This window comes from Nicotiana tomentosiformis, chromosome 3, assembly GCF_000390325.3.
Source record: "Nicotiana tomentosiformis chromosome 3, ASM39032v3, whole genome shotgun sequence".
NCBI classification, from domain to species: domain Eukaryota; kingdom Viridiplantae; phylum Streptophyta; class Magnoliopsida; order Solanales; family Solanaceae; genus Nicotiana; species Nicotiana tomentosiformis.
In genome coordinates, this window is record NC_090814.1 from 142,038,390 (window position 1) to 142,062,015 (window position 23,626).

The 23,626-nt window shown below is 37.1% G+C and overlaps 1 protein-coding gene across 6 annotated transcripts; it reads right to left on the minus strand.

The window, feature by feature from the left end:
* Positions 1–1,558: 1,558 nt before the first annotated feature.
* Positions 1,559–23,301, minus strand: LOC108943353 (boron transporter 4-like). 6 transcript variants are annotated; one of them, XM_070197745.1, is made up of 14 exons: positions 23,009–23,300; positions 13,877–13,985; positions 13,692–13,774; positions 13,399–13,591; positions 7,614–7,752; positions 7,344–7,509; positions 7,090–7,256; positions 6,834–7,007; positions 6,651–6,746; positions 6,445–6,561; positions 5,959–6,287; positions 5,010–5,289; positions 4,736–4,918; positions 1,559–3,084 (listed from the first exon to the last, which is right to left on the minus strand). In XM_070197745.1, the coding sequence occupies exons 2-13, from the start codon at positions 13,981–13,983 to the stop codon at positions 4,772–4,774; spliced, it is 1,998 nt and encodes a 665-aa protein (XP_070053846.1). In that variant the 5' UTR covers positions 13,984–13,985; positions 23,009–23,300; the 3' UTR covers positions 1,559–3,084; positions 4,736–4,771. The 6 variants fall into 6 exon arrangements, 5 of the variants coding, with proteins under 5 accessions (XP_070053846.1, XP_070053849.1, XP_070053847.1 ...); XR_011415039.1 differs by lacking the exon at positions 1,559–3,084 and adding an exon at positions 3,147–4,509 and having other exon boundaries at positions 4,625–4,918; XM_070197748.1 differs by lacking the exon at positions 1,559–3,084 and having other exon boundaries at positions 4,534–4,909; positions 5,013–5,289; positions 23,009–23,301.
* Positions 23,302–23,626: the final 325 nt, after the last annotated feature.

Genomic DNA, 23,626 nt, shown 5'->3' on the forward strand with positions numbered 1-23,626 from the left:
TGCTGCATGTGTAAAATCTTTGTTAGTATAACTGGCAGCAGCAGCAACAATGAACATCCATAGAGCAAGATTTGTATATAAACTTTAACTTTCTTGATTACCATATGAAGCAACCACAAGAATTCCAAGTCTTTGAAATGACCCTATAGAAATGGCATCATTGTAATAATCTGCTTGGGAAGCTTTAGGACACCCAATATAATAAAACAATCCCAACTCTAAGTGCTGCCCTAACTCCAAGTTTTTTTTTTTTTGTCACGATCAAAATGAAAGGTTGTTCTCTGGGCCTGTCTTTTTCTCCCAGATGCTGGTTTGAGTCCAGCTCATGAAAGAGTTTGTGAGTAATTGGATGTGTCAGGTTTTGTTGCTTGCCCGAAGGAAGGGTTATATGATCCGATCAACTATGTAAGCCGTAGCGCGCTAACACGAGTACTCTTCCACTATGAGCGAGTCCTCATAGGATCCCTTCATGCTCGGGTACCTTTGTAGAACAATATGCTTCAACTGTTTATTCTTGAATTCTTTCGGCCACAAATTTAGTCCCGCAAGCTGCTCTATAATGTCGGTTGCACTCATAGGATACCATTGAATGCAACCAACGAGTCTACATTATAGCAACCAGAACTCCAACAAGTTTTGTACATCACTATTCTGCCTAGTGGCTATATATAATCAGACACTTTCCTGCTTAAGGTTTTCAAAAGTGAATGTACCTCCAATGCCCAAGCCTTCATTACAGAATTTTTCACCTTTAGTAAGAAACCTTCAAGCCCAACCACATAATCTACACCCTCCATATTAGATGCTATCACAGTGACAAATGTTGCTATTTGTTGCACAGTATATGAATAAGAGCATGGAAAAATTGGATACGGACACGTACGTTCCATGTCGCTCACAGTCTTGAAGTACGACATTGCAACCAAACCTCTACTCCTTTAGCAATTTCGTCAAACGATGTATGCGAGTCTGATTTGGAGCTTAAAGTAACATTCGAAAGAGTTGTACAACCAGAATCAACCATAAAAACACGCCCATTGTCGAACCACTTCATAAATTGTATGCCCAAACCATGGTTCTCGACAATAAGACTTACTGTCTCTCCATTCCAATTCCCTAAAACACCTCGTTAGAAATAAAAATAATCACGGTTTCCACCTTTTCGTCGAACAAATTGAGCACACAATATGTTAAACCAAGTATTATACAACCAATAACTAGTGTAGTGTTAGTCACAATTGCTTCTGTTTCTTTCTTGGTCATTTGAAGAGGCAGTGTTCGAGCAAAGAAATTACACATGATCCATAAAAATAGAGCCAAATATGAGGAGCATCATCCAAACAAAAACACAGTGGCAAATATCCTAAATTTGTTTGTGAAACCAAATTGTTTATACTACCAATAACTTCAACAAGTACAGAAAGCATGTCGAAAGAACAAACAATAAAATATCTAGCACATTGTCGATCACCAAAAGCAACTCCCAACAGAACATATTGGCGAACACTGTATGTACTTCTGAATCGAAATTTCAAAGGTGCAGTGCAAGAATTCCATATGGTGAATGTCACGAACTTATCACGCTCAAAGTTGCTCGAGGCACCACATAATACACAATTGTTTGTAACTCTAAGGAATGTGGTATGCAAACTCGAGCCAGGATCAAATGGAAAGTCTAATCCGAATTGATCATGTGGATATCAATGCAATGGTAAGACAAGATCAGCATGACCAAGGTCACCTAAGTGACTAAATATGTCTTTGTTTAGAAGTTGGTCATAAGTGCAAGCAGAAAGCATACAAGACATCGCCTCCAAGTTTTGGGCTAGCCCAAAGTCCATATCGACCAACAATCATGACAAGGTTACTAGAAATTGAGAATGTAGAACCAATATATAGTGGAGCCTTCTCTATGAATGCAATAACAATTTTTTCTTTATTATCCTTATCTTCATTTTCAACAATATTAGCATTATTGTTTGCCGCATCAATCGGAGCGACATGATACATCGAATCATTAGGGAAATGAATCTCAGTTGTTAAAGTAAGCTCCTTAAGTGGCTCTTGGATAGCATTCGGCTCTTGAATAACATCTTTAGACCAGTCGGACAATTCATCGAACACCTTGCGCCCCCCATTATTGCTGTTGTATTCAGATGGTTCAACCAAGTATTGTGGCAAATGGGGTTCGACTTCCTCTTTGTCCTCATCCAAAACTGAATTGCAAGTCTCCTCATGTGTTGTTAGCATCGTTTCAGTAACTATAATAGTTTTAGTTTCTCTATTTGGCTTTTCCGCAAACACCGTGTGGGTAATGTTCAGGTTGGTGTTCTCTGAGGGCGCATTCCAGTACTGAGGCAAGGGCAAGTTAGCCATGTTGCTCCATGACGGAATAGTAGCATCCCGTGCCGGATAAACATCCAATGTGGTAAACTGTCGGAGAAAGCCTAAACGCCTATTAGGTGCATCCCGATTTCGACCTCGAAATCGAATAAACAATTTGTCCACGAAATGGTCCCAACCTGCTAGTTGTTTGTTTTGAAATAACCAATGATACCATTTTAAAGCCACGTCATCCAAATAAAATGATGCCTAGGACAATTTATGCTCAAACGAAGTCTTATAGAAGGTGAAATACTTCTCTGCCTAAGAACCCAATTCATAGGATTCTAACCGCTAAAACGATCCATTACTGGGGCTTGAGATAGGTCCACCATGGTAGATGGAATCAATGAAAGCACCAATGTTATGGATCCAATATCCGCAACCAAATACAGAAATAACATATTGATATATTGATACTGACAACAAAGGAATTACACTGAAAAGTAACAATAACTAAAGATATTAACAGAGATGGGAAGACAATCCACAGAGAGAAATAGTCGAGGGAGAGAGAGACCAGAGAGGGGAAGTTTCTACAAAATTCAGCCTAACTCTAGAACGCAATGACCATACTATTTATCTCCTGATTTCTTTGGTCTCTGTCAGCCGCAATGCACATGCTCTATTTTCGGCCAGGGTCCCATATGTAATTTGCCAAAAGCCCAAATGTGGAATCACGACTATTTTGAATCATAACACCTGCAAAGGTAGCATTAACATCCCTTATCATTGTTGAGATATATATAATTAAATAATTAAGAATGTACTCTTGACGAGCGCAAAACACAACAAGAAATTAGTGCTCGCTAGTCAAAGATAGTATATTTTAATTATCGTCTCCACATGGATTGAATTTAAACAATATTCAAGTAAGTTTTGGCTTATATGCTAGTCAAGATGATCAACACTTGATTTGATGTAATTACTAACTATAATTAACTACTAAATTAAGATTACAACTAATATCATTGAGAGTGTGAGTTGAACTAAAACGGATTGTAAGTAATATGAGAAAGAAGGGTCACAACAGGATGAGTGTAAGATAACTATTCGGGATCTAACTCTGTTTAAATTCACTTCTAATGTTCTAATGATTCTCACGAATTCACTCGATGATTAGCTTAAACGTAAGGTTACGATTCTTCTCTCGATTAAATCTAAACTCTACAAAATAAACTAATATGTAGCACTGTGAAGATATGCAAGAACACGTTAATGGACTAGTCTTTTGGAAAACGTCTATCGGATATTCTCCTAACTTGGTTTAATCAATAATTCCAAAAGCTCTCTCGATTACTTAGAAGAATCACGAAATTAAACCAAACAAAATAATACAAAAATAATCAGCAAAATATTCCTCTTTCGAATAAATAAACTGGTGAATAAATTCGCAAACAATTCAAAGCACCATAAATAAATTCATACAATTAAACTAGAGTTAAATCTACAAACAACACTCAAAATACCATATCCATCAAAACCCTAGGTAAGAGCTACTCCATATATATGGAGAAAGTCATCATAAATAAGTTTAAGAGCATAAAAAACATCAAAGATAATTTTACAATACAAACTCTCATTTTGCACTAATTGTTGGCAAGAGAATTGATGAAATCCTTTGTCTTCAAACTTCAAACCATGGTAGCTCTCTAAAACTCTCCTAGGTCGAATCCCCTTATCAAAAATATATTTACACTGTATTTATACAGTGTAGGAATGCCTTGGACCGAACTACCCTTTCTGAGTCGAAGCGGAAAAACTGGGCGGAAAAACCACCGGTGCATCGCACCCTGCGTCTACGTGGGTAAGTTCAGAATGTTAACCAAAATTGCTTGCTGATTCCTTGACTTGTCACCTCGTGTCACGTGCCCAAACACACCAGTGGCCAAATTAAAATTCTGTACATTTGATGTACATTAGCAAAATTCATAAGGTGGAGAACGTTATTTGTCGTGGCAGCTTTATTTCACCAGTTGACATTATTTTCTTTTATAATTTTTTATTCATATTCGGTCCTAGATCTCCGAATGCAATCATTGTTCAATTCTGGACTTTTACTTAGATTTCAAAACTTCAAATTATTCATTTTAGCTCCAAAATATGTTCTTAACTCAAAGTCATCTCCTATACAACACAAAACACGTAATAAGTATAAATTGTCCATATTTTAGCTCAAATACAATTAAAGTGTAGCAAATAATAAGTGTAAAGTATCCAAAAACTCTTATTTTTAGCCTACCATCAACTATCTCTAACAATTTAAGAAGAGATAGTCACATGATTTGACATGTTATCTGCATATGTTTGGCTCATGAATAAGAATTGAGTGCATGCACATGTGAGGTTATACCCCGTTGAGTGTAATAATTATGAAATTCATTCATTGTTAAGATATCTGAGGGCGCTTTTCCTCGCTGAAGCTGACAGTCCTGAATTTCAACTCTCCTCTGCTGGTTGTAAGTTCATCCAAGATCTCAGCATCACAAATTTCTATTTTGCCTTCTTCAGTTCCAGGAAGAGTTGCCTCCGTTTCCTAATAGTAATATATAAGCTGATATATATATATTTCCTTTTAAGACATAAAAGTCCAAAAAAATAAAGCAGAATCAACACTTTTGGAATACCACGAAAGAGAAGCTAAGTGCACGTTGTGGAGCACCAACTATTTCTTCATACTCGGCTGCATCGAGCTCTTGCAAATGATGAGGCTGGAACAATTTGGGAAGCAAATGCTGCCTTATGCTTATGAGGAGAAAGAATGGCAAGGGGAATAGAATGCCAGCTATGGGAATCCAAGTCACTCCAAAGACCACAAGTAAATATACAAGTTGGAATACTGTGAAAATTGCAATGTATCTGAATTGTACTGACTCCACAAAAGATGCATGTACCCCTTCAAGAACCCTACCATTATGATCAACTCAGGTTAGTCACATAATTTGTCATATTCTTAAAGAAAAAAGGGCATATGTTATTGTTTGTGTGCATCTATTTGTGATATAAAATATAACAACCCACAGATGATCACTGACGGTTGAACTCGAAGAGGATTCACTATTAAGTATAAAGAGCAACTTTAGGTATTCAACTGTGAGAGGCACTTTTAGGTTAAAATCCGAGGGCATAAAGCTACGAGACCTCAAGGATTTTGTCAAAGCGAACAATACCTCGACAGTTGGGCCTCAACCGTTACAAGAAGTTACTTTTTTATTTTTGTAAAGGGATAATTATATTTTTGGGCCGCCCTAAAAGATAATAGCCGGCAAATATATAATTTTTGTATATTAAGTATAAATATACATATAATATACATAAATATACATATGATATACAAATTATATACATATAATCGGTGCTAGTTAAAAGAACAAGGATTGATATACTTATTTAAGCACTTCAATTTCATATATCAGTTGGTAAAAGTGAGGCTTGCTCAGTTGGTAAAAACACTTTACCCACGACCGTTAGATCCTGGGTTTGAGTCACGCCGGAGGGAAGAGCGTAAATACTACAGATCCAAATTGGGTTTAAAAAAAAATAATAAAAAATTCATATATCACAAAAAGAACTTACTTAAACCTCCTGCCAGGGGTGATGAAGAGAAGCAAGATTCTTTCCCATAGTTGATTTCCTGGCAAGCTGTCAATAGCCATGTATGCAAAATATCCCCAAAGAACTGAGGTTGGTATCTTCTTTATTACTGGCATAGCACCTACTGATGCTGCTACTAGTAGTGACTGCAGTAGATTGCTCACTCTTTGTTCATTGACTCGAACAGGCAAGTAAGCATCAATATGCTTCTCAGGATCAAATTTGCCATTTGACTTTTCCCCATTTCCATTTTCAATTTCACGTTTCATTATTGCCTCTTTCAAGTGTTTCAATTCTTTAGCTACTGCATTCTGCAATAGGTATGAAAGAATAAGATGTGTCAGTGATCAGTATTCAACTCTAGTATTATTTGAAAAGTGAATAATGGTTAAAAGTTGGATAAAGTGTCTCAGAGTTAGGTTTATCTAACTCAAAAACAATGATGCAATTCTGAGAAGATAGACTTACAACAGGAGGACTATCTATCTCTATGAATACAGCTTGCATGTTGCCATAGATTTCAGAGTTGCTAGCTTTTCTCCTGATACTCTCTTTTGCACTTTCAACCATCTTCTTTCGAATCAGCTGGTTAGCAATATGAACTGTTTAGAAATTTAATGTCGTAGTACTAGAGGCAATATCATAAGAATCATCCACAGATTAATTATATTTACCTGTTTCTTAAGAACAGCCAAACTTTTAGTATGCATAGGGGATTGTGGCAGGACACCATTTGAAGGAGGCAATCCAATCAAACCACATAGCAAAGTCTGCGGAGAAGTATCAGCCCTTGTCATTAGTATTGATTATTGAAACAGCGCAAATAATTAGTAGAAGAAATCCACAGATGATAGTACCATAAATCCCAAGAGTAAGATATCATAATGATAAGCAGAAGGATTCTTTAAGTTGAACTCCTTTTGTTGTGCCATCTGAGAAGCAACACTGTGATCGAAAAAATAGAGTCCTGCTATCATCACAGCTGGTATTATGGCCGCAAATATGTATGCTGGAGGAACCTTCCCCATATCCTGCAGTTTGAGTTATGAGTTAAAATTTCAAGATATCTCATTACTAATTGAAGGAGTAATAACCTTTCAAAATTATTCACACCTTCATTACAGTCCAGTGATATAAAGATGCAGATTCCCAAGGAAGGGGACTATAGAGAGTTCTAGGAATTCCAGATGGAACTTTGTTTGGTATGATAAATGAGAGAGCTGACCACATAAGAACCATTAAAGGAACTCCATAGTCCGCGATGAAGCTTCTAATCCAGCCTGATTTAATATGAAAAAGATGTGATCATTAGAAACCTATATTTTCATTAAGTGACAACACATTTATACCATGTTAGGATTACAAACCTGTGCCATACCACCATGACCTTGCTTTCCTGCTTTTTAAGGCTGTGTAGAGAAGGCCAAAGGTGAATATGATTCCAAGTAGGCCATTTGTATAAAGCCAATGGAATTGATTTTTCTCTGAACTTGGGTCATCGGATTTAGGAATGTGGAACTCGCTCACTAATCCCTACAGAGTTACATTTGAAACGCTTTCTAATTAAGAATCCATTCTTTTATATGTACCAAGAATCAGAGTCTTAAAAAGAATTTCTGTTTCTGTAGTTAGAGTACCTTAATTGCCTCTTGAATGAAAAGTACGGTGATAAGCATGCCAAAAGTCTCCCCAGCAATCCTTGTAAATTTACTAATGATAGAGCAGGCATTAAATATTGCTAGAAGAAACAACATGAGAGCTGTCCAAACACAAACCCTGCAAAAATTATATCACAGATGTGAGATACATGATTTTTTCTGCCTATCAAACAAACTTATCTGAAATTTAACATATTAGTATAACATACTGAAGTGTGGCTATAATTTCATAGTTTTGTACATTATGTGCCTTGCATTTTACATGATTTAATGATAAATTATACTTTATTTGTGCATAATAGAGTCTATTTTATGTGTAGGTGAATTGGAGATGAAAGTAGAGCAAAAGGGATACTTAAACGTTGAAAGTGTACTCGAAAACAGTGAAAGGGAGAGACCAGGCTTTAGCCTGGCGAGGCCAGCCTAACGCCAGGTCCAATCCGAGTTTTTTAAGACTTAATTTGTTCCAGGTTTTAACTAGGACCCGACCCACACATTTAGGATTTCTTCTACACATATAAATAGACCTAAAACACCACTTGGAAGGGGGTGGTTTCAGCAACCAAGGAGTTCTATGAGCAGCCAAAACGTTTTTGGGAAGCTAGAGGCAAGAAGAGCTTGTGGAATCACTCCTTGGAGTTAGAATCATCATTTTTACATCTTTTCATCTTTACTCTCTATTTTAATTATGCAAAATATTTGGGATATTATTATTATGAATATGAGTAGCTAAATTTCTAATCTAGGGTTTTGATGGAACCTATTGAATGATGATTTTCTTGTTATGTTAATATAGATTTGCCGTAGTATTTTCTCTATTTGTTCAACTATATAATTCTTGTGGTTGATTGAAGAGCCCTCAATTAGTTGTGCCTATTTAGTATGTATTACTTGGGAGAGAGTACATATTTAGGTAGTTGTTAAACAACATCACTCCTAAACGTATATGAGGGATCAATACGGAGGTTTAAATGTGGAATTAGGGACAACGAAACCTTGGTGCGATCTGAGTGAGCTGTGCTTAATGCTAGCTAGCGTAATTCGGGAGAATATGTCTAGTAAATTGTGGTAATTACTCGGGAGAGAGTTACGACAGTTAGAGTGCTTATAGTCGATAGAGAAGACTTAGGCAAATTTATAGGAAACGTAGCGGAAAGGATTCCGACAATTGGGAAAATCATAACTCTAGACCTCCTTAGTCTTGTCTATAATTTCATCCATGTTAATTGATAGTTTTAGTGCTTTCTAGTATTTTTTAGTTAATTAGATAAAAATAAATATTATAATCTTTATAATTAGGAAATTGTTTGGACTTGTGTTTCTTAGCGATATTAAACAACTGTAGCTAAGCCTTAGTTCTCTGTGGGATTCGACTCCGGACTTGTAAACCGGATTATATTTGCAACGACCGCTTAGTCCTTTTTATAAGGCATAGTTGGGCGTGATCAAATTTTGGCGCCGTTGCCGGGGAACTAACGATTTAGTTGTAGGTGTTTATATTGCAAAGAAATACATTGCTAGGTTGATAAAGAAACACTTACAGTTGTAGGTGTACATATTGCTAGGTTGCAAGTTTGAGCTTTTATTTTTGCTTTCTTGTATTTGATTTTTTTTTTGTTTTACTTGTTAATTTTAGAAACATGGTATCTTGGAATTATGACAGTTTTGATGTTAGTAATTCTACTTTTGATCCTCCTTATGCATATTGTGGAGGAAACTACCCATAGAAAAATTATCAAAATATTTCTGAGAGCGAGTTATGTGCACCAACTCAATCTTATGTGTGGAATGTGTGTGATATGTGTGGTGGTCAAGATGGTCACTTTCATGGTTGTGCTTATATGTCTTATACTCCCCCAACCCCTTACTTTAATGGTTCTACATTTTCATGTGAAGTGAATAAGAACAAAGAATCTTGGGAAGATGACCTGAAAAATATCGAAGATATGTTAAAGGTCCTCATGGAACAATATGATGAGAAATTACTGCAGATACAAAGGCAAGAGGCAACTATTCACAATTTGGAAGCTCAAGCTAATAAACTAAGTGAACCTTGTAAAGTGCAACAAGCTTACATTGTGGATAATAGCCAAGAAGAGCATGAATGGGCTGCAGAAATTGCCATTATAATGGAGGAGTTGAGAGTAGAATTTGACCAAACCAACCAACTAGAATTTGATGATGCCAATGTAGTAGAAGAGATACTAGAGTTAAGCAAGGACATTGAAGATACAAATTTAGTTGACTCTAGTGTGATTGGTGTTGAGGAGGTTGACAACTTTGAAGTTCACATATTTGAGCACGTTGAACCTCATTCCAAACACTTCTCTACAATATGTTCAGATGGTGAAATGGAAACTGATCTGTATGAGCCAATGCAGGAGTCAAAGGAAGAGGTAGATAAGCTTTATATATTAAAATTTTCAAGGCCATCTAGGCAAGGTAACACTCCTCGGTCGAGAGCCAAAAAGTGCAGAAGACTTTATCTAATTTTTGGCTTGCAAGAATTTGTACCACCCCAAGAGCATAATCATAAGCTTGAAGCAAAACTTGGGGTCCAATTCATATGTTCAAAGTGGAGGCAGAAAGTGATTTGTGTCGTGCCGCGATGTTAAATCAAGCGCTTGTTGGGAGAAAACCCAGCTTTACTACTTTATTATTATTATTATTATTATTATTATTATTATTATTATTATTATTATTATTATTATTATTATTATTTTATTATTATTTTTTTTGTAGTGTCAATTTTTGCTTTTCTAGGAGCATGGAAAGCAAAGCTATTAGAAGGATGCAACAGCAAACCTGATGGTTGGAACTAAGTGTGAGGTACCCACACGAAGGACCAAGCCTGGGAGAAGTCTGAGTACCCCATGAGTTGCTAGTGTTTCGGCCTTTGGCCTACCAGAGAGTCTCTTTTACCCTTTTATTAGTTATGGTGTACATTGGGGACAATGCACAATTTTAAGTGTGGGGTGGAAAGATTGTCTAGGTCACTTTCTATGCTATTTTAATTATGTTAGTTTAATTGAATTGTTTTTTAGAACAAAAATAAAAAATATTGGACTTTTCCCGACGATGGATCTATTAGACAATTTTCTTGAAGGATTTAAGTCAAAAGAAAAAAGACAAAAAGATTTTCTTTTGTTAGGTAGTGTAGCAATTCCCCCTTGGTTTTTCTTTATACCGCAGTTCTTTTTCAAGGGTTTTGTTTGAACCGGGTGTAGTTAGTTTTATTTATTTTTAGGAATAGGAACCACTGTGCCATGAATTGAATTGAAGCAATATCTCTTAGCTTTGTTATGCCTTGAGAATAGTTAGTACTATAGTTGTGACGCTTAGGCTCGGGTTTTGACTCTCGCATAAGTACCTTAAATCGTAGATTCCTAATTTGCTTAACTGCTTTGACTGGAATGTCGCGATGAAACCAATCCTGAGTGAGTTATGTGCCATGTATGTGTGAGGTTTTGTATATATTCTATGCATTGTATTTGATGTCTAGAACTTGCCCCGTGTGTTTGCAAAGCGAAATAGTAGTATTGTTCAGTCTAGGAAGTGATATAGGCGTTTCTTTGTTAAGCCAGATATATAAAGTTTACCCATCTAAATGTTATGTACCGTAGTTAACCCCGTTGAGCCTATAATCTTATTTCTTTGGTAACCACATTACAAGTCATACCCCTTTGTTTTAATCGACCATATATTTGAACTTTTTCACCTCTCATGAGCACTTGAATTATTATGAACTTTGTAAAAGTTAAAGTGTGGGGTGATTGGTTCTGCTTTGGCGTGGAACTAATAAAATAAGGAGAAAGGTGCACTGTTTTGAAAAAGTAAGAGCCACTTGAATTAAAAAAGAAAGAAAAGAAAAATCAGCTATATTGTTGTGAAAAATATTCCTTGATAGTGGTGACTCTTGATGTAATTGTGCTTAAAAAAAATATGGAGTTAATATAAATTGAAGTGAAGGTGGAATGTTTGGTTTGGCATAAGTATGGGATGTGTGTTAAAGTATATGTATTGAAGTGCTTAAGGGAGGTGTAGTCACTCATATCCAAATGTATCCTACCCGACCCGCAGCCTACATTACAACCAATGAAAGTCCTACTTGATCTTAGACTGAACGAACTCGATTAGTAGAGTATTACACTACGGGCAAGCCTATGGTGCATCTTTTGTAGCATATGAATGTTATTTCTGAGAGCGAGTGAATTCTTCCTATATAGAGTTCCTACGGCCTTAAAATTCATTGTGTGTGGAACTAATCTCTTTGATTGGGTGAGGGCACATGATTCATAAAAAAAGGTAATGTTGTTGACATCCATGTAAGAGTAAGTAAGTGAATTGTGAATAAGGCATGGTATTTGTGAGTCGAATCTTGAGGCGAGGATGTCACACTTGTGTGCTTAAACTATTTTAAAACTTCTTGGTGTAATGAGTTAGGAGAATTGCATAAAAATGTCGTATCTATAAGTGTAATTTGATTGCTCGAGGACGAGCAATATTTAAGTGTGGGGTATTGATGTGTGGCTATAATTCCATAGTTTCGTATATTATGTGCCTTGTATTTTACATGATTTAATGATAAATTATACTTTATTTGTGCATAATGGAGTCTATTTTATGTGTAGGTGAATTGGAGATGAAAGTAGAGCAAAAGGGATACTTAAATGTTGAAAGTGTGCTCGAGAACAGTGAAAGGGAGAGACCAGGTTTTAGCCTGGTAAGGCCAGCCTAACGCCAGGTCCAATCCGAGTTTTTTAAGACTTAATTTGTTCCGGGTTTTGACTAGGACCCGACCCACACATTTAGGGTTTCTTCTACACATATAAATAGAACTAAAACACCACTTGGAAGGGGGTGGTTTCAGCAACCAAGGAGTTCTATGAGCAGCCAAAACGTTTTTGGGAAGCTAGAGGCAAGAAGAGCTTGTGGAATCACTCCTTGGAGTTAGAATCATCATTTTTACATCTTTTCATCATTGCTCTCTATTTTAATTATGCAAAATATTTGGGATATTGTTATTATGAGTATGAGTAGCTAAATTTCTAATCTAAGGTTTTGATGGAACCTATTGAAGGATGATTTTCTTGTTATGTTAATATAGATTTGCCGTAGTATTTTCTCTATTTGTTCAACTATATTATTCTTGTGGTTGATTGAAGGGCCCTCAATTAGCTGTGCCTATTTAGTATGTATTACTCGGCTGAGAGTGCATATTTAGATAGTTGTTGAACAACATCACTCCTAAACGTATATGAGGGATCAATACGGAGGAGTAAAAGTGGGATTAGGGATAACGAAACCTTGGTGCGATCTGAGTGAGCTGTGCTTAATGCTAGCTAGCGTAATTCGGGAGAATATGTCTAGTAAATTGTGGTAATTACTCGGGAGAGAGTTACGACAGTTAGAGTGCTCATGGTCGATAAAGAATACTTAGGCAAATTTATAGGAAACGTAACAGAAAGGATTACGACAATTGGAAAAATCATAACTCTAGACCTCCTTAGTCTTGTGTATAATTTCATCCATGTTAATTGATAGTTTTAGTGCTTTCTAGTATTTGTTAGTTAATTGGATAAAAATAAACATTATAATCTTTATAATTAGGAAATTGTTTGGACTTGTGTTTCTTAGCGATATTAAACAACTGTAGCTAAGCCTTAGTTCTCTGTGGGATTCGACTCCTGACTTGTAAACCGGATTATATTTGCAACGACCGCTTAGTCCTTTTTATAAGGCATAGTTGGGCGTGATCACATACCATCCAGCCCAAGCCAAGTAAAGGGTCTGTCCCAATTCTTCTCTCCCTTTGGCAAACTTGTAGAGGTAACTATACATAATAATAGTAGGTTCTGCAACTCCTAGTATCATAAGAGGTTGTCCGCCGAGTATTGAATGAATGATTCCACAAATAGCTGTAGAAGCTAAAGTTTCCACAGTGCTCAGGCTCTCATCTAATAATGCAAATCAAGTTAGTAGAACTAATAGTATCAGAAATGCATTTGATTGCCTTTAGAAAATTGCTTTCATCAAAAAATTGAAATGCAAAACAACCTGTATCTCTGTTCAATTGTTCTCCAAAAGCAATCACGGGAAGAGCAGATGCGAAAAATATGTATGTAGTTGGAGCCAATATCCTGGCATATACACACAGAAGTAGCAGTTAGATTAGAACTTAAAAGCAAGAAACACATAAAGTATCATTTGAACAACATGTTTCAACTAAAGAAAAAATATACCCTATTCCAGAACTAATTCCAGCAATCCAATCTTGTTTGTAGCAAGAAATGCGTCCTCGAATATCCTCTGCAATGCCTTCAAATGGAGTTGCGAAACGACTCTTCATCTCTGCTGAACCAAAACAAATAAAACCGAAAAAGAGTATTTATCAATCAAAATACAGAAAGCGTAGAATTTAAAACTGTTACATACTACTAGCAGTTTTTATTATCTTCAGCTTATTCTGTTATCTATACATAATAAATAAAGACTGCCTTAAATAATGAAATACCTCAGCAGGGATAGGGACTAAAATGAGAAGAAAGCTCTGAAGCTAACCAGAAAAGATTAGTATTGATATATCTAAGGCATGACATGCATTAATCTTGTTCTTCACGAGAGACTTGCTTTTGTTGTTTCTACCCAGAATTTAAATTTGATGGATTCGACGTTTATGTTAGACCCCGAATTTAAATTGAAGGGTTTGACATTTAGTTTGCAGAATAATTAGAATACTACAAATACAGAAATAAATATTAAATTCCTTAAGATTGTTGTTTCCCGTCAATATAGCTGTATTTGTAAATAATAATTCTAATTCTGCAAAATATAAATTTACGTAATAAAACAGTAAATAATTCGAGCCCACTGAATTCACAGTGTTTCCTTAAGGAATTTAATCCCCTCCTAGTACCCAAGGTAATGGATTATTTCCTCCCAGGATAGAACGAATAACACACTGGTGTAGCGGTACTTCAAACCCCAGTGTTTTAGCGAACACAAAGTTCGGTAGCAAATCACACTTACAGTTGCTTTGTTTGAAGTTAAAAACAATGCAGAACGAAGGAGTATATACTTAGAAGAACGTATGGAAGTTCTGAGAGGAAGGAGTGCAATGTATAGCCAATTGTATGTTGAGTTCTTGGTAATTTCAGTTGAGTTCCGAGTGTTTCACTTCAACATTTGCTGCTCCTATTTATAGCAACCAAGAGGGAGTGCAAGCCAAACGTCCACCCTTCATGGTGGAGCAAGCATTACATTCATGGTGGAGCAAGCACTTCATGGTGGGAAGACCATTATCCGGCTGCCAATGATCAAATACACGGATTGGAAAATATCCGTTACAAATACGGATAATCTTACGTTAATATTTACTATTAACAAATAAATTTGGTCCAAAAAATTAATCAATCAATCGATCATTTGACCAAATCCAAATCCAAATCCAAATCCAAATCCAAATCCGAAGCCGAAGCCGAAGCCGTAGCCGAAGCCGAGCCGAGCGAGCGACGACGACGACGGCGCGAGGCTTGCTTTCTTCTTAACTCTTTAAGAGCTACAAGAAGAGCAATTATATATATACCCACCAAAAATGTCTTCCACTTCCAATATGGGACAATGTCTCATTGTTAAGAGGGGAAAACTTAAAATTTTACTCAAAATTTCATTTTCCCTCCATTTCCCATTCACCCTCATTTTAAGAATATTACATCTTAAATTAAAACCTCAACAATCCCCCACATGAATGGGGAATGGCTATATCATGGAAGTATGCATGGAAAAACTGTGTGATTTACAAGCAAGGATTAATCGCATCTGGATAAGTAGGTTTCCCTTTGAACTTTCCGTAGTAAACTTATGTCGGATATACTCGGTCAATCGGTAGATTTGATATCTTTGAACCGTCGATCTTTGGTGTATACCTAGACAACCATAAGTCACACAATCAACCCTTAACCGTCTTTGGTTCTCATTGTTGTGTTCGTTTCAGCCATGAACACCGCCTGGTTTCATAAGTGCGTAGAGAACTGGCCTTACAAAGTTCTCCTTGAAGCGGCTAACACTTCACACTTACATAGGTGATTCCTAAACGTGTCATCCTGTAGATACACTATTTGATATACCCCGTATCAAATTTAGAAATCATTAAAAAGCCTTAATGCTTTATCCTTGGTACTGAACATTGTCTCATCACGAGAATGGACTAAAATTTTATTTGACAATGTTGAACCGTCATTAATGACTTTGTTTGATCTCCTTGAACCTAGATCTTGGGATCTCCAGTCTTCTAGGTAGAGTTACCGCCACAATGACTTGTTCTCGGCCATAGCCCCATTCCCCTTGATGATTTCTCAACTACCTCTCTAGTTAGGCCTTTTGTAAGTGGATCCGACACATTATCACTTGACTTTACATAGTCAATCGTGATAATTCCTCTAGAGAGTAATTGCCTAACGGTTTTATGTCTTCGTCGTATATGACGAGATTTACCGTTATACATAATGCTCCCAGCCCTTCCAATTGCCGCTTGACTATCACAATGTATGCATATTGGTGCCAACGGTTTGGGCCAAAATGGAATGTCTTCCAAGAAATTCCGGAGCCATTCAGCTTCTTCACCGGCTTTATCTAAGGCTATGAATTCAGCCTCCATTGTAGAGCGGGCAATACATGTTTGTTTGGACGACTTCCAAGACACCGCTCCTCCACCAATAGTGAATACATATCCACTCGTGGACTTAGAATCAGTTGAACCGGTGATCCAATTTGCATCACAGTATCCCTCAATCACCGCAGGGAAATTACTGTAGTGCAATTCAAAGTTCTGGGTATGTTCTAAATATCCCAAAACTCGTTTCATTGCCATCCAATGAGATTGGCCTGGATTGCTCGTATATCGACTCAGTTTACTTATAGCACAAGCTATATCTGGTCGTGTACAATTCATGATATACATTAAGCATCCCAATACACGAGCATAATCCAATTGTGATATGCTTTGGCCTTTGTTCTTTGCTAATGCAAGATTCACGTCAATTGGAGTCTTTGCAACTTTAAAGCCCAAGTGCTTGAATTTTTCAAGTACTGTCTTAATATAATGAGATTGTGACAATGCCAGACCTTGAGGAGTCTTATTGATCTTAATTCCCAGAATTAAATCAGCAATTCCCAAGTCTTTCATATCAAACTTGCTATTGAGCATACGCTTAGTAGCATTTATGTTGGCAATGTCATTACTCATTATCAACATATCATCCACATATAGGCAAACAATGACTATGTGATTTGGAACATTTTTAATGTACACGCATTTATCACATTCATTTATCTTAAAACCATTTGACAACATTGTTTGGTCAAATTTCGCATGCCATTGTTTGGGTGCTTGTTTTAGTCCGTAAAGAGACTTAACAAGTCTACATACCTTCTTTTCTTTACCTGGAACCACAAACCCTTCAGGTTGTTCCATGTAAATTTCTTCCTCCAACTCTCCATTTAAGAAGGCCGTCTTAACATCCATTTGATGAATTTCAAGACCATACACTGCAGCTAATGCTATTAACATCCGTATGGACGTAATTCTTGTAACTGGAGAGTACGTATCAAAGTAGTCTAGACCTTCTCGTTGTCTATACCCTTTGACTACGAGCCTTGCCTTGAATTTATCAATAGTTCCATCATCTTTGATTTTTCTCTTAAAAATCCATTTAGAACCCAAAGGTTTATTTCCAGGAGGAAGATCAACCAATTCCCATGTATGGTTATTCAATATGGATTCTATTTCACTATTGACTGCCTCTTTCCAAAACAATGATTCCGAAGAAGTCATAGCTTCTTTAAATGTTTGAGGCTCATTCTCCAATAAGAAAGTCACAAAATCTGGTCCAAATGAAGTAGACGTCCTTTGACGTTTACTGCGTCTTGGATCCTCCTGATTATATGTACTTTCTTTTGTTTCTTCCCGAGATCGTTTAGATCCTTCACCAAACGACTCACATTCCTTTTTATACGGATATATATTTTCAAAGAACTCAGCATTATCTGATTCTATAACCGTATTATTATGAATGTCGGGATTTTCTGATTTATGAACCAGAAATCGATATGCTTTACTATTTGTCGCATATCCTATGAAAACACAATCAACGGTTTTCGGTCCTATCTTTACCCTTTTGGGTTTAGGAACTTGCACTTTTGCCAAACACCCCCACACTTTAAAATAATTCAAGTTGGGCTTCCTTCCTTTCCATTGTTCATATGGAATGGATTGTGTTTTGCTATGGGGCACTCGATTTAATATTCGATTAGCCGTAAGAATGGCTTCCCCCCACAAGTTCTGTGGCAAACCAGAACTTATCAACAACGCATTCATCATCTCCTTTAATGTGCGATTTTTTTCTTTCCGCAATCCCATTAGATTGGGGCGTGTAAGGGGCTGTTGTTTGATGAATAATTCCATATTCTAAACATATTTCTTCAAAAGGAGATTCATATTCACCACCCCTATCACTTCTTATCATTTTAACTTTCTTGTTAAGTTGCGTTTCAACTTCATTTTTGTATTGCCTGAATGCGTCTATTGCTTCATCTTTACTATTCAGTAAGTAAACGTAGCAATATCGAGTACCATCGTCAATAAAAGTTATGAAATACTTCTTTCCACCGCGAGATGGTATTGACTTCATGTCACAAATATCTGTGTGAATTAAGTCTAAAGGATTTGAATTCCTTTCAACTGACTTATAAGGATGTTTAACATATTTAGATTCCACACATATTTGACATCTTAATTTTTCGCATTCAAACTTGGGCAGTACTTCCAAGTTAATCATTTTCCGCAAGGTTTTATAATTGACATGACCCAAACGTACATGCCATAAATCATTTGACTCAAGTAAGTAAGAAGAAGCTGAAATATTATTATTATTTTCAACGACCATTACATTTAGGTTGAAAAGGCCCTCGGTGAGGTAACCTTTTCCCACAAATATTCCATTCTTACTAATTACAACCTTGTTGGATACAAAAACGCACTTAAAACCGTGCGTAACAAGAAGTCCAGTAGAGACTAAATTCTTTCTCATTTCGGGAACATGAAGGACATTGTTCAAAGTCATGACCTTGCCAGAAGTCATTTTTAGAAATACCTTCCCATATCCTTCAACTTTTGCTGTTGAAGCATTTCCCATATAAACTGTCTCTCCGGGTTCAGCAAGAGCATAGGTAGCAAAAGCCTCTCTAACTGCACAAACATGGCGAGTGGCTCCTGAATCAAACCACCACATTTTAGGATTTCCCACCAAGTTACATTCAGAGAGCATGGCACACAAGTTATCAACATCATCATGGTTTACTACCATGTTTGCTTGACCCCTTTTCTTGTCTTTCTTCGGAGCACGACACTCCGTAGACTTGTGTCCAGTTTTCCCACAGTTGTAGCAGTTTCCACTGAACCGCTTCTTGCTTGGGTTGTACTTCGGACCAGAAGCCTTTTTCCTCTTCTTGTTAGCTTCAACAATATTTGCTCCCATTATTGTTGAATTTCCACGGCCTCTCCTTTCAGCAGCTTTATTGTCCTCTTCGATTCTCAACCGAACAATGAGATCTTCAAGGGACATTTCCTTTCGTTTGTGTTTCAAATAATTTTTGAAGTCCTTCCACAATGGAGGCAACTTCTCAATCATTGCTGCTACTTGGAATGCTTCGTTGATTACAAGACCTTCAGCAAGTAGATCATGAATAATCACTTGCAATTCCTGGACTTGAGTAATAACAGACTTGCTATCTATCATTTTGTAGTCCAAAAATTTTGCGGCAACGAATTTCTTCATCCCGGCATCTTCAGTCTTATATTTCTTTTCAAGCGTATTCCACAATTCTTTGGATGTCTCCATGCTACTGTATACATTATACAGATTATCATCCAGTCCGCTAAGAATATAATTCTTACATAAAAAATCAGAATGCTTCCACGCTTCAATCACGAGAAAGCGTTCATTATCTGGAGTTTTATCCGGCAGATCAGGAACATCTTCCTTGATGAACTTCTGTAGACATAACGTAGTCAAGTAGAAGAACATCTTCTGCTGCCAGCGCTTGAAATCAATCCCGGAAAATTTTCCGGGTTTTTCTGCCGGTGCCAACGCCGGTGTTCGGCTTGTCGTTGCGTTGGCAGTTGCCATCGGAACAGCTTGGTTCTCGTTTTCAGTCATCATCTTTTCTGTAAAAGAATGACACAAACAAACGTTTAATACACGTTTTCAAACTGGAGTAAAAATCACGTAGATTTTAATATCCAACAAAACGCCACGAAGGCTTAACTCTCCAAAACGGGAGTACACAAACCACAAAGGTTTTAGTTTGCAGAATAATTAGAATACTACAAATACAGAAATAAATATTAAATTCCTTAAGATTGTTGTTTCCCGTCAATATAGCTGTATTTGTAAATAATAATTCTAATTCTGCAAAATATAAATTTACGTAATAAAACAGTAAATAATTCGAGCCCACTGAATTCACAGTGTTTCCTTAAGGAATTTAATCCCCTCCTAGTACCCAAGGTAATGGATTATTTCCTCCCAGGATAGAACGAATAACACACTGGTGTAGCGGTACTTCAAACCCCAGTGTTTTAGCGAACACAAAGTTCAGTAGCAAATCACACTTACAGTTGCTTTGTTTGAAGTTAAAAACAATGCAGAACGAAGGAGTATATACTCAGAAGAACGTATGGAAGTTCTGAGAGGAAGGAGTGCAATGTATAGCCAATTGTATGTTGAGTTCTTGGTAATTTCAGTTGAGTTCCGAGTGTTTCACTTCAACATTTGCTGCTCCTATTTATAGCAACCAAGAGGGAGTGCAAGCCAAACGTCCACCCTTCATGGTGGAGCAAGCATTACATTCATGGTGGAGCAAGCACTTCATGGTGGAGCAAGCACTTCATGGTGGGAAGACCATTATCCGGCTGCCAATGATCAAATACACGGATTGGAAAATATCCGTTACAAATACGGATAATCTTACGTTAATATTTACTATTAACAAATAAATTTGGTCCAAAAAATTAATCAATCAATCGATCATTTGACCAAATCCAAATCCAAATCCAAAGCCGAAGCCGAAGCCGAAGCCGTAGCCGTAGCCGAAGCCGAGCCGAGCGAGCGACGACGACGACGGCGCGAGGCTTGCTTTCTTCTTAACTCTTTAAGAGCTACAAGAAGAGCAATTATATATATACCCACCAAAAATGTCTTCCACTTCCAATATGGGACAATGTCTCATTGTTAAGAGGGGGAAACTTAAAATTTTACTCAAAATTTCATTTTCCCTCCATTTCCCATTCACCCTCATTTTAAGAATATTACATCTTAAATTAAAACCTCAACAATCCCCCACATGAATGGGGAATGGCTATATCATGGAAGTATGCATGGAAAAACTGTGTGATTTACAAGCAAGGATTAATCGCATCTGGATAAGTAGGTTTCCCTTTGAACTTTCCGTAGTAAACTTATGTCGGATATACTCGGTCAATCGGTAGATTTGATATCTTTGAACCGTCGATCTTTGGTGTATACCTAGACAACCATAAGTCACACAATCAACCCTTAACCGTCTTTGGTTCTCATTGTTGTGTTCGTTTCAGCCATGAACACCGCCTGGTTTCATAAGTGCGTAGAGAACTGGCCTTACAAAGTTCTCCTTGAAGCGGCTAACACTTCACACTTACATAGGTGATTCCTAAACGTGTCATCCTGTAGATACACTATTTGATATACCCCGTATCAAATTTAGAAATCATTAAAAAGCCTTAATGCTTTATCCTTGGTACTGAACATTGTCTCATCACGAGAATGGACTAAAATTTTATTTGACAATGTTGAACCGTCATTAATGACTTTGTTTGATCTCCTTGAACCTAGATCTTGGGATCTCCAGTCTTCTAGGTAGAGTTACCGCCACAATGACTTGTTCTCGGCCATAGCCCCATTCCCCTTGATGATTTCTCAACTACCTCTCTAGTTAGGCCTTTTGTAAGTGGATCCGACACATTATCACTTGACTTTACATAGTCAATCGTGATAATTCCTCTAGAGAGTAATTGCCTAACGGTTTTATGTCTTCGTCGTATATGACGAGATTTACCGTTATACATAATGCTCCCAGCCCTTCCAATTGCCGCTTGACTATCACAATGTATGCATATTGGTGCCAACGGTTTGGGCCAAAATGGAATGTCTTCCAAGAAATTCCGGAGCCATTCAGCTTCTTCACCGGCTTTATCTAAGGCTATGAATTCAGCCTCCATTGTAGAGCGGGCAATACATGTTTGTTTGGACGACTTCCAAGACACCGCTCCTCCACCAATAGTGAATACATATCCACTCGTGGACTTAGAATCAGTTGAACCGGTGATCCAATTTGCATCACAGTATCCCTCAATCACCGCAGGGAAATTACTGTAGTGCAATTCAAAGTTCTGGGTATGTTGAGTTCTTGGTAATTTCAGTTGAGTTCCGAGTGTTTCACTTCAACATTTGCTGCTCCTATTTATAGCAACCAAGAGGGAGTGCAAGCCAAACGTCCACCCTTCATGGTGGAGCAAGCATTACATTCATGGTGGAGCAAGCACTTCATGGTGGAGCAAGCACTTCATGGTGGGAAGACCATTATCCGGCTGCCAATGATCAAATACACGGATTGGAAAATATCCGTTACAAATACGGATAATCTTACGTTAATATTTACTATTAACAAATAAATTTGGTCCAAAAAATTAATCAATCAATCGATCATTTGACCAAATCCAAATCCAAATCCAAATCCAAATCCGAAGCCGAAGCCGAAGCCGAAGCCGTAGCCGTAGCCGTAGCCGAAGCCGAGCCGAGCCGAGCGAGCGACGACGACGGCGCGAGGCTTGCTTTCTTCTTAACTCTTTAAGAGCTACAAGAAGAGCAATTATATATATACCCACCAAAAATGTCTTTCACTTTTCAATATGGGACAATGTCTCATTGTTAAGAGGGGGAAACTTAAAATTTTACTCAAAATTTCATTTTCCCTCCATTTCCCATTCACCCTCATTTTAAGAATATTACATCTTAAATAAAAACCTCAACAGAAACTTTATTATTTTTTCACATATACCATACTCCATATTCTGTTGATTGCACTCTCGATCCACCATTGGATAGAAATTGGGACAGACGAAAAAATGAATGTTCTTAGAAAAGGAAAATAGCAGAACAAGAAGAATGACTGGACTGAGGGGTTGTATCTCAATAATAGTATTGTATTTGGTTTTATATACAAGATTCACATTCATCTATTTTTCAGAGATTAATTGGTTTGAAAGAGCCGTTACTTACCTGGTAATTGTCTCACTTTCCCCAGAAAATGGCCGAAAATTATGCAGAGGAAGTTTTTCCTAGAGACTTTTACTTGTTTCTCAGTAGCTTATAGTATTTGCTCGTTTAGAGAACCAAGCTACTTACTATAAGAAAAATAGGAGCTCTTGTACAGAGATAAAATATGTCCTAGAATATTTAATACTTATAAGATAGCAATTGAAGAAAGTTTCTTGAGCCGTCTATGTGGACGTGGACCGGGAAGTAACGAGACTCATAGCCGAAAAGACGACGAGAGCAGTGAACGAGATGTCGATAACGATCGAGGACGGGCAACATTGATGAAGCTATAACGGCTAGTTTTCTATTAAAGAGAATATTCTAGTATTATTCTAGTGAATATTCTCTGAACTTATACTATTCGTATTTAATAGAAATATGTCTCATACAGAGGGGGTGATATTCATTTTGTAAGAATATTCTCTGAACATACTTTGAGGAGAGATTCTCCCTCTTACTAAGATACAAACACTACATTTTCATCAAGATTTTTGTCTATATTATTCCATACTTTTCCATCTGAAAATAATTTGAACATTCAAGTATTTGTCTTTCACTCATCATTGTCAGGAGGAACAA

Coding starts and splice junctions, on each gene's coding strand:
- LOC108943353 (XM_070197745.1), bottom strand. CDS start 13,983: ATGAAGAGTCGTTTCGCAACTCCATTTGAAGGCATTGCAGAGGATATT. Junction 6,562..6,650: donor TGGCTGTTCTTAAGAAACAG/GTAAATATAATT, acceptor ATTGCTAACCAG/CTGATTCGAAAGAAGATGGT. Junction 4,919..5,009: donor CACTTAGCTTCTCTTTCGTG/GTATTCCAAAAG, acceptor TATTACTATTAG/GAAACGGAGGCAACTCTTCC.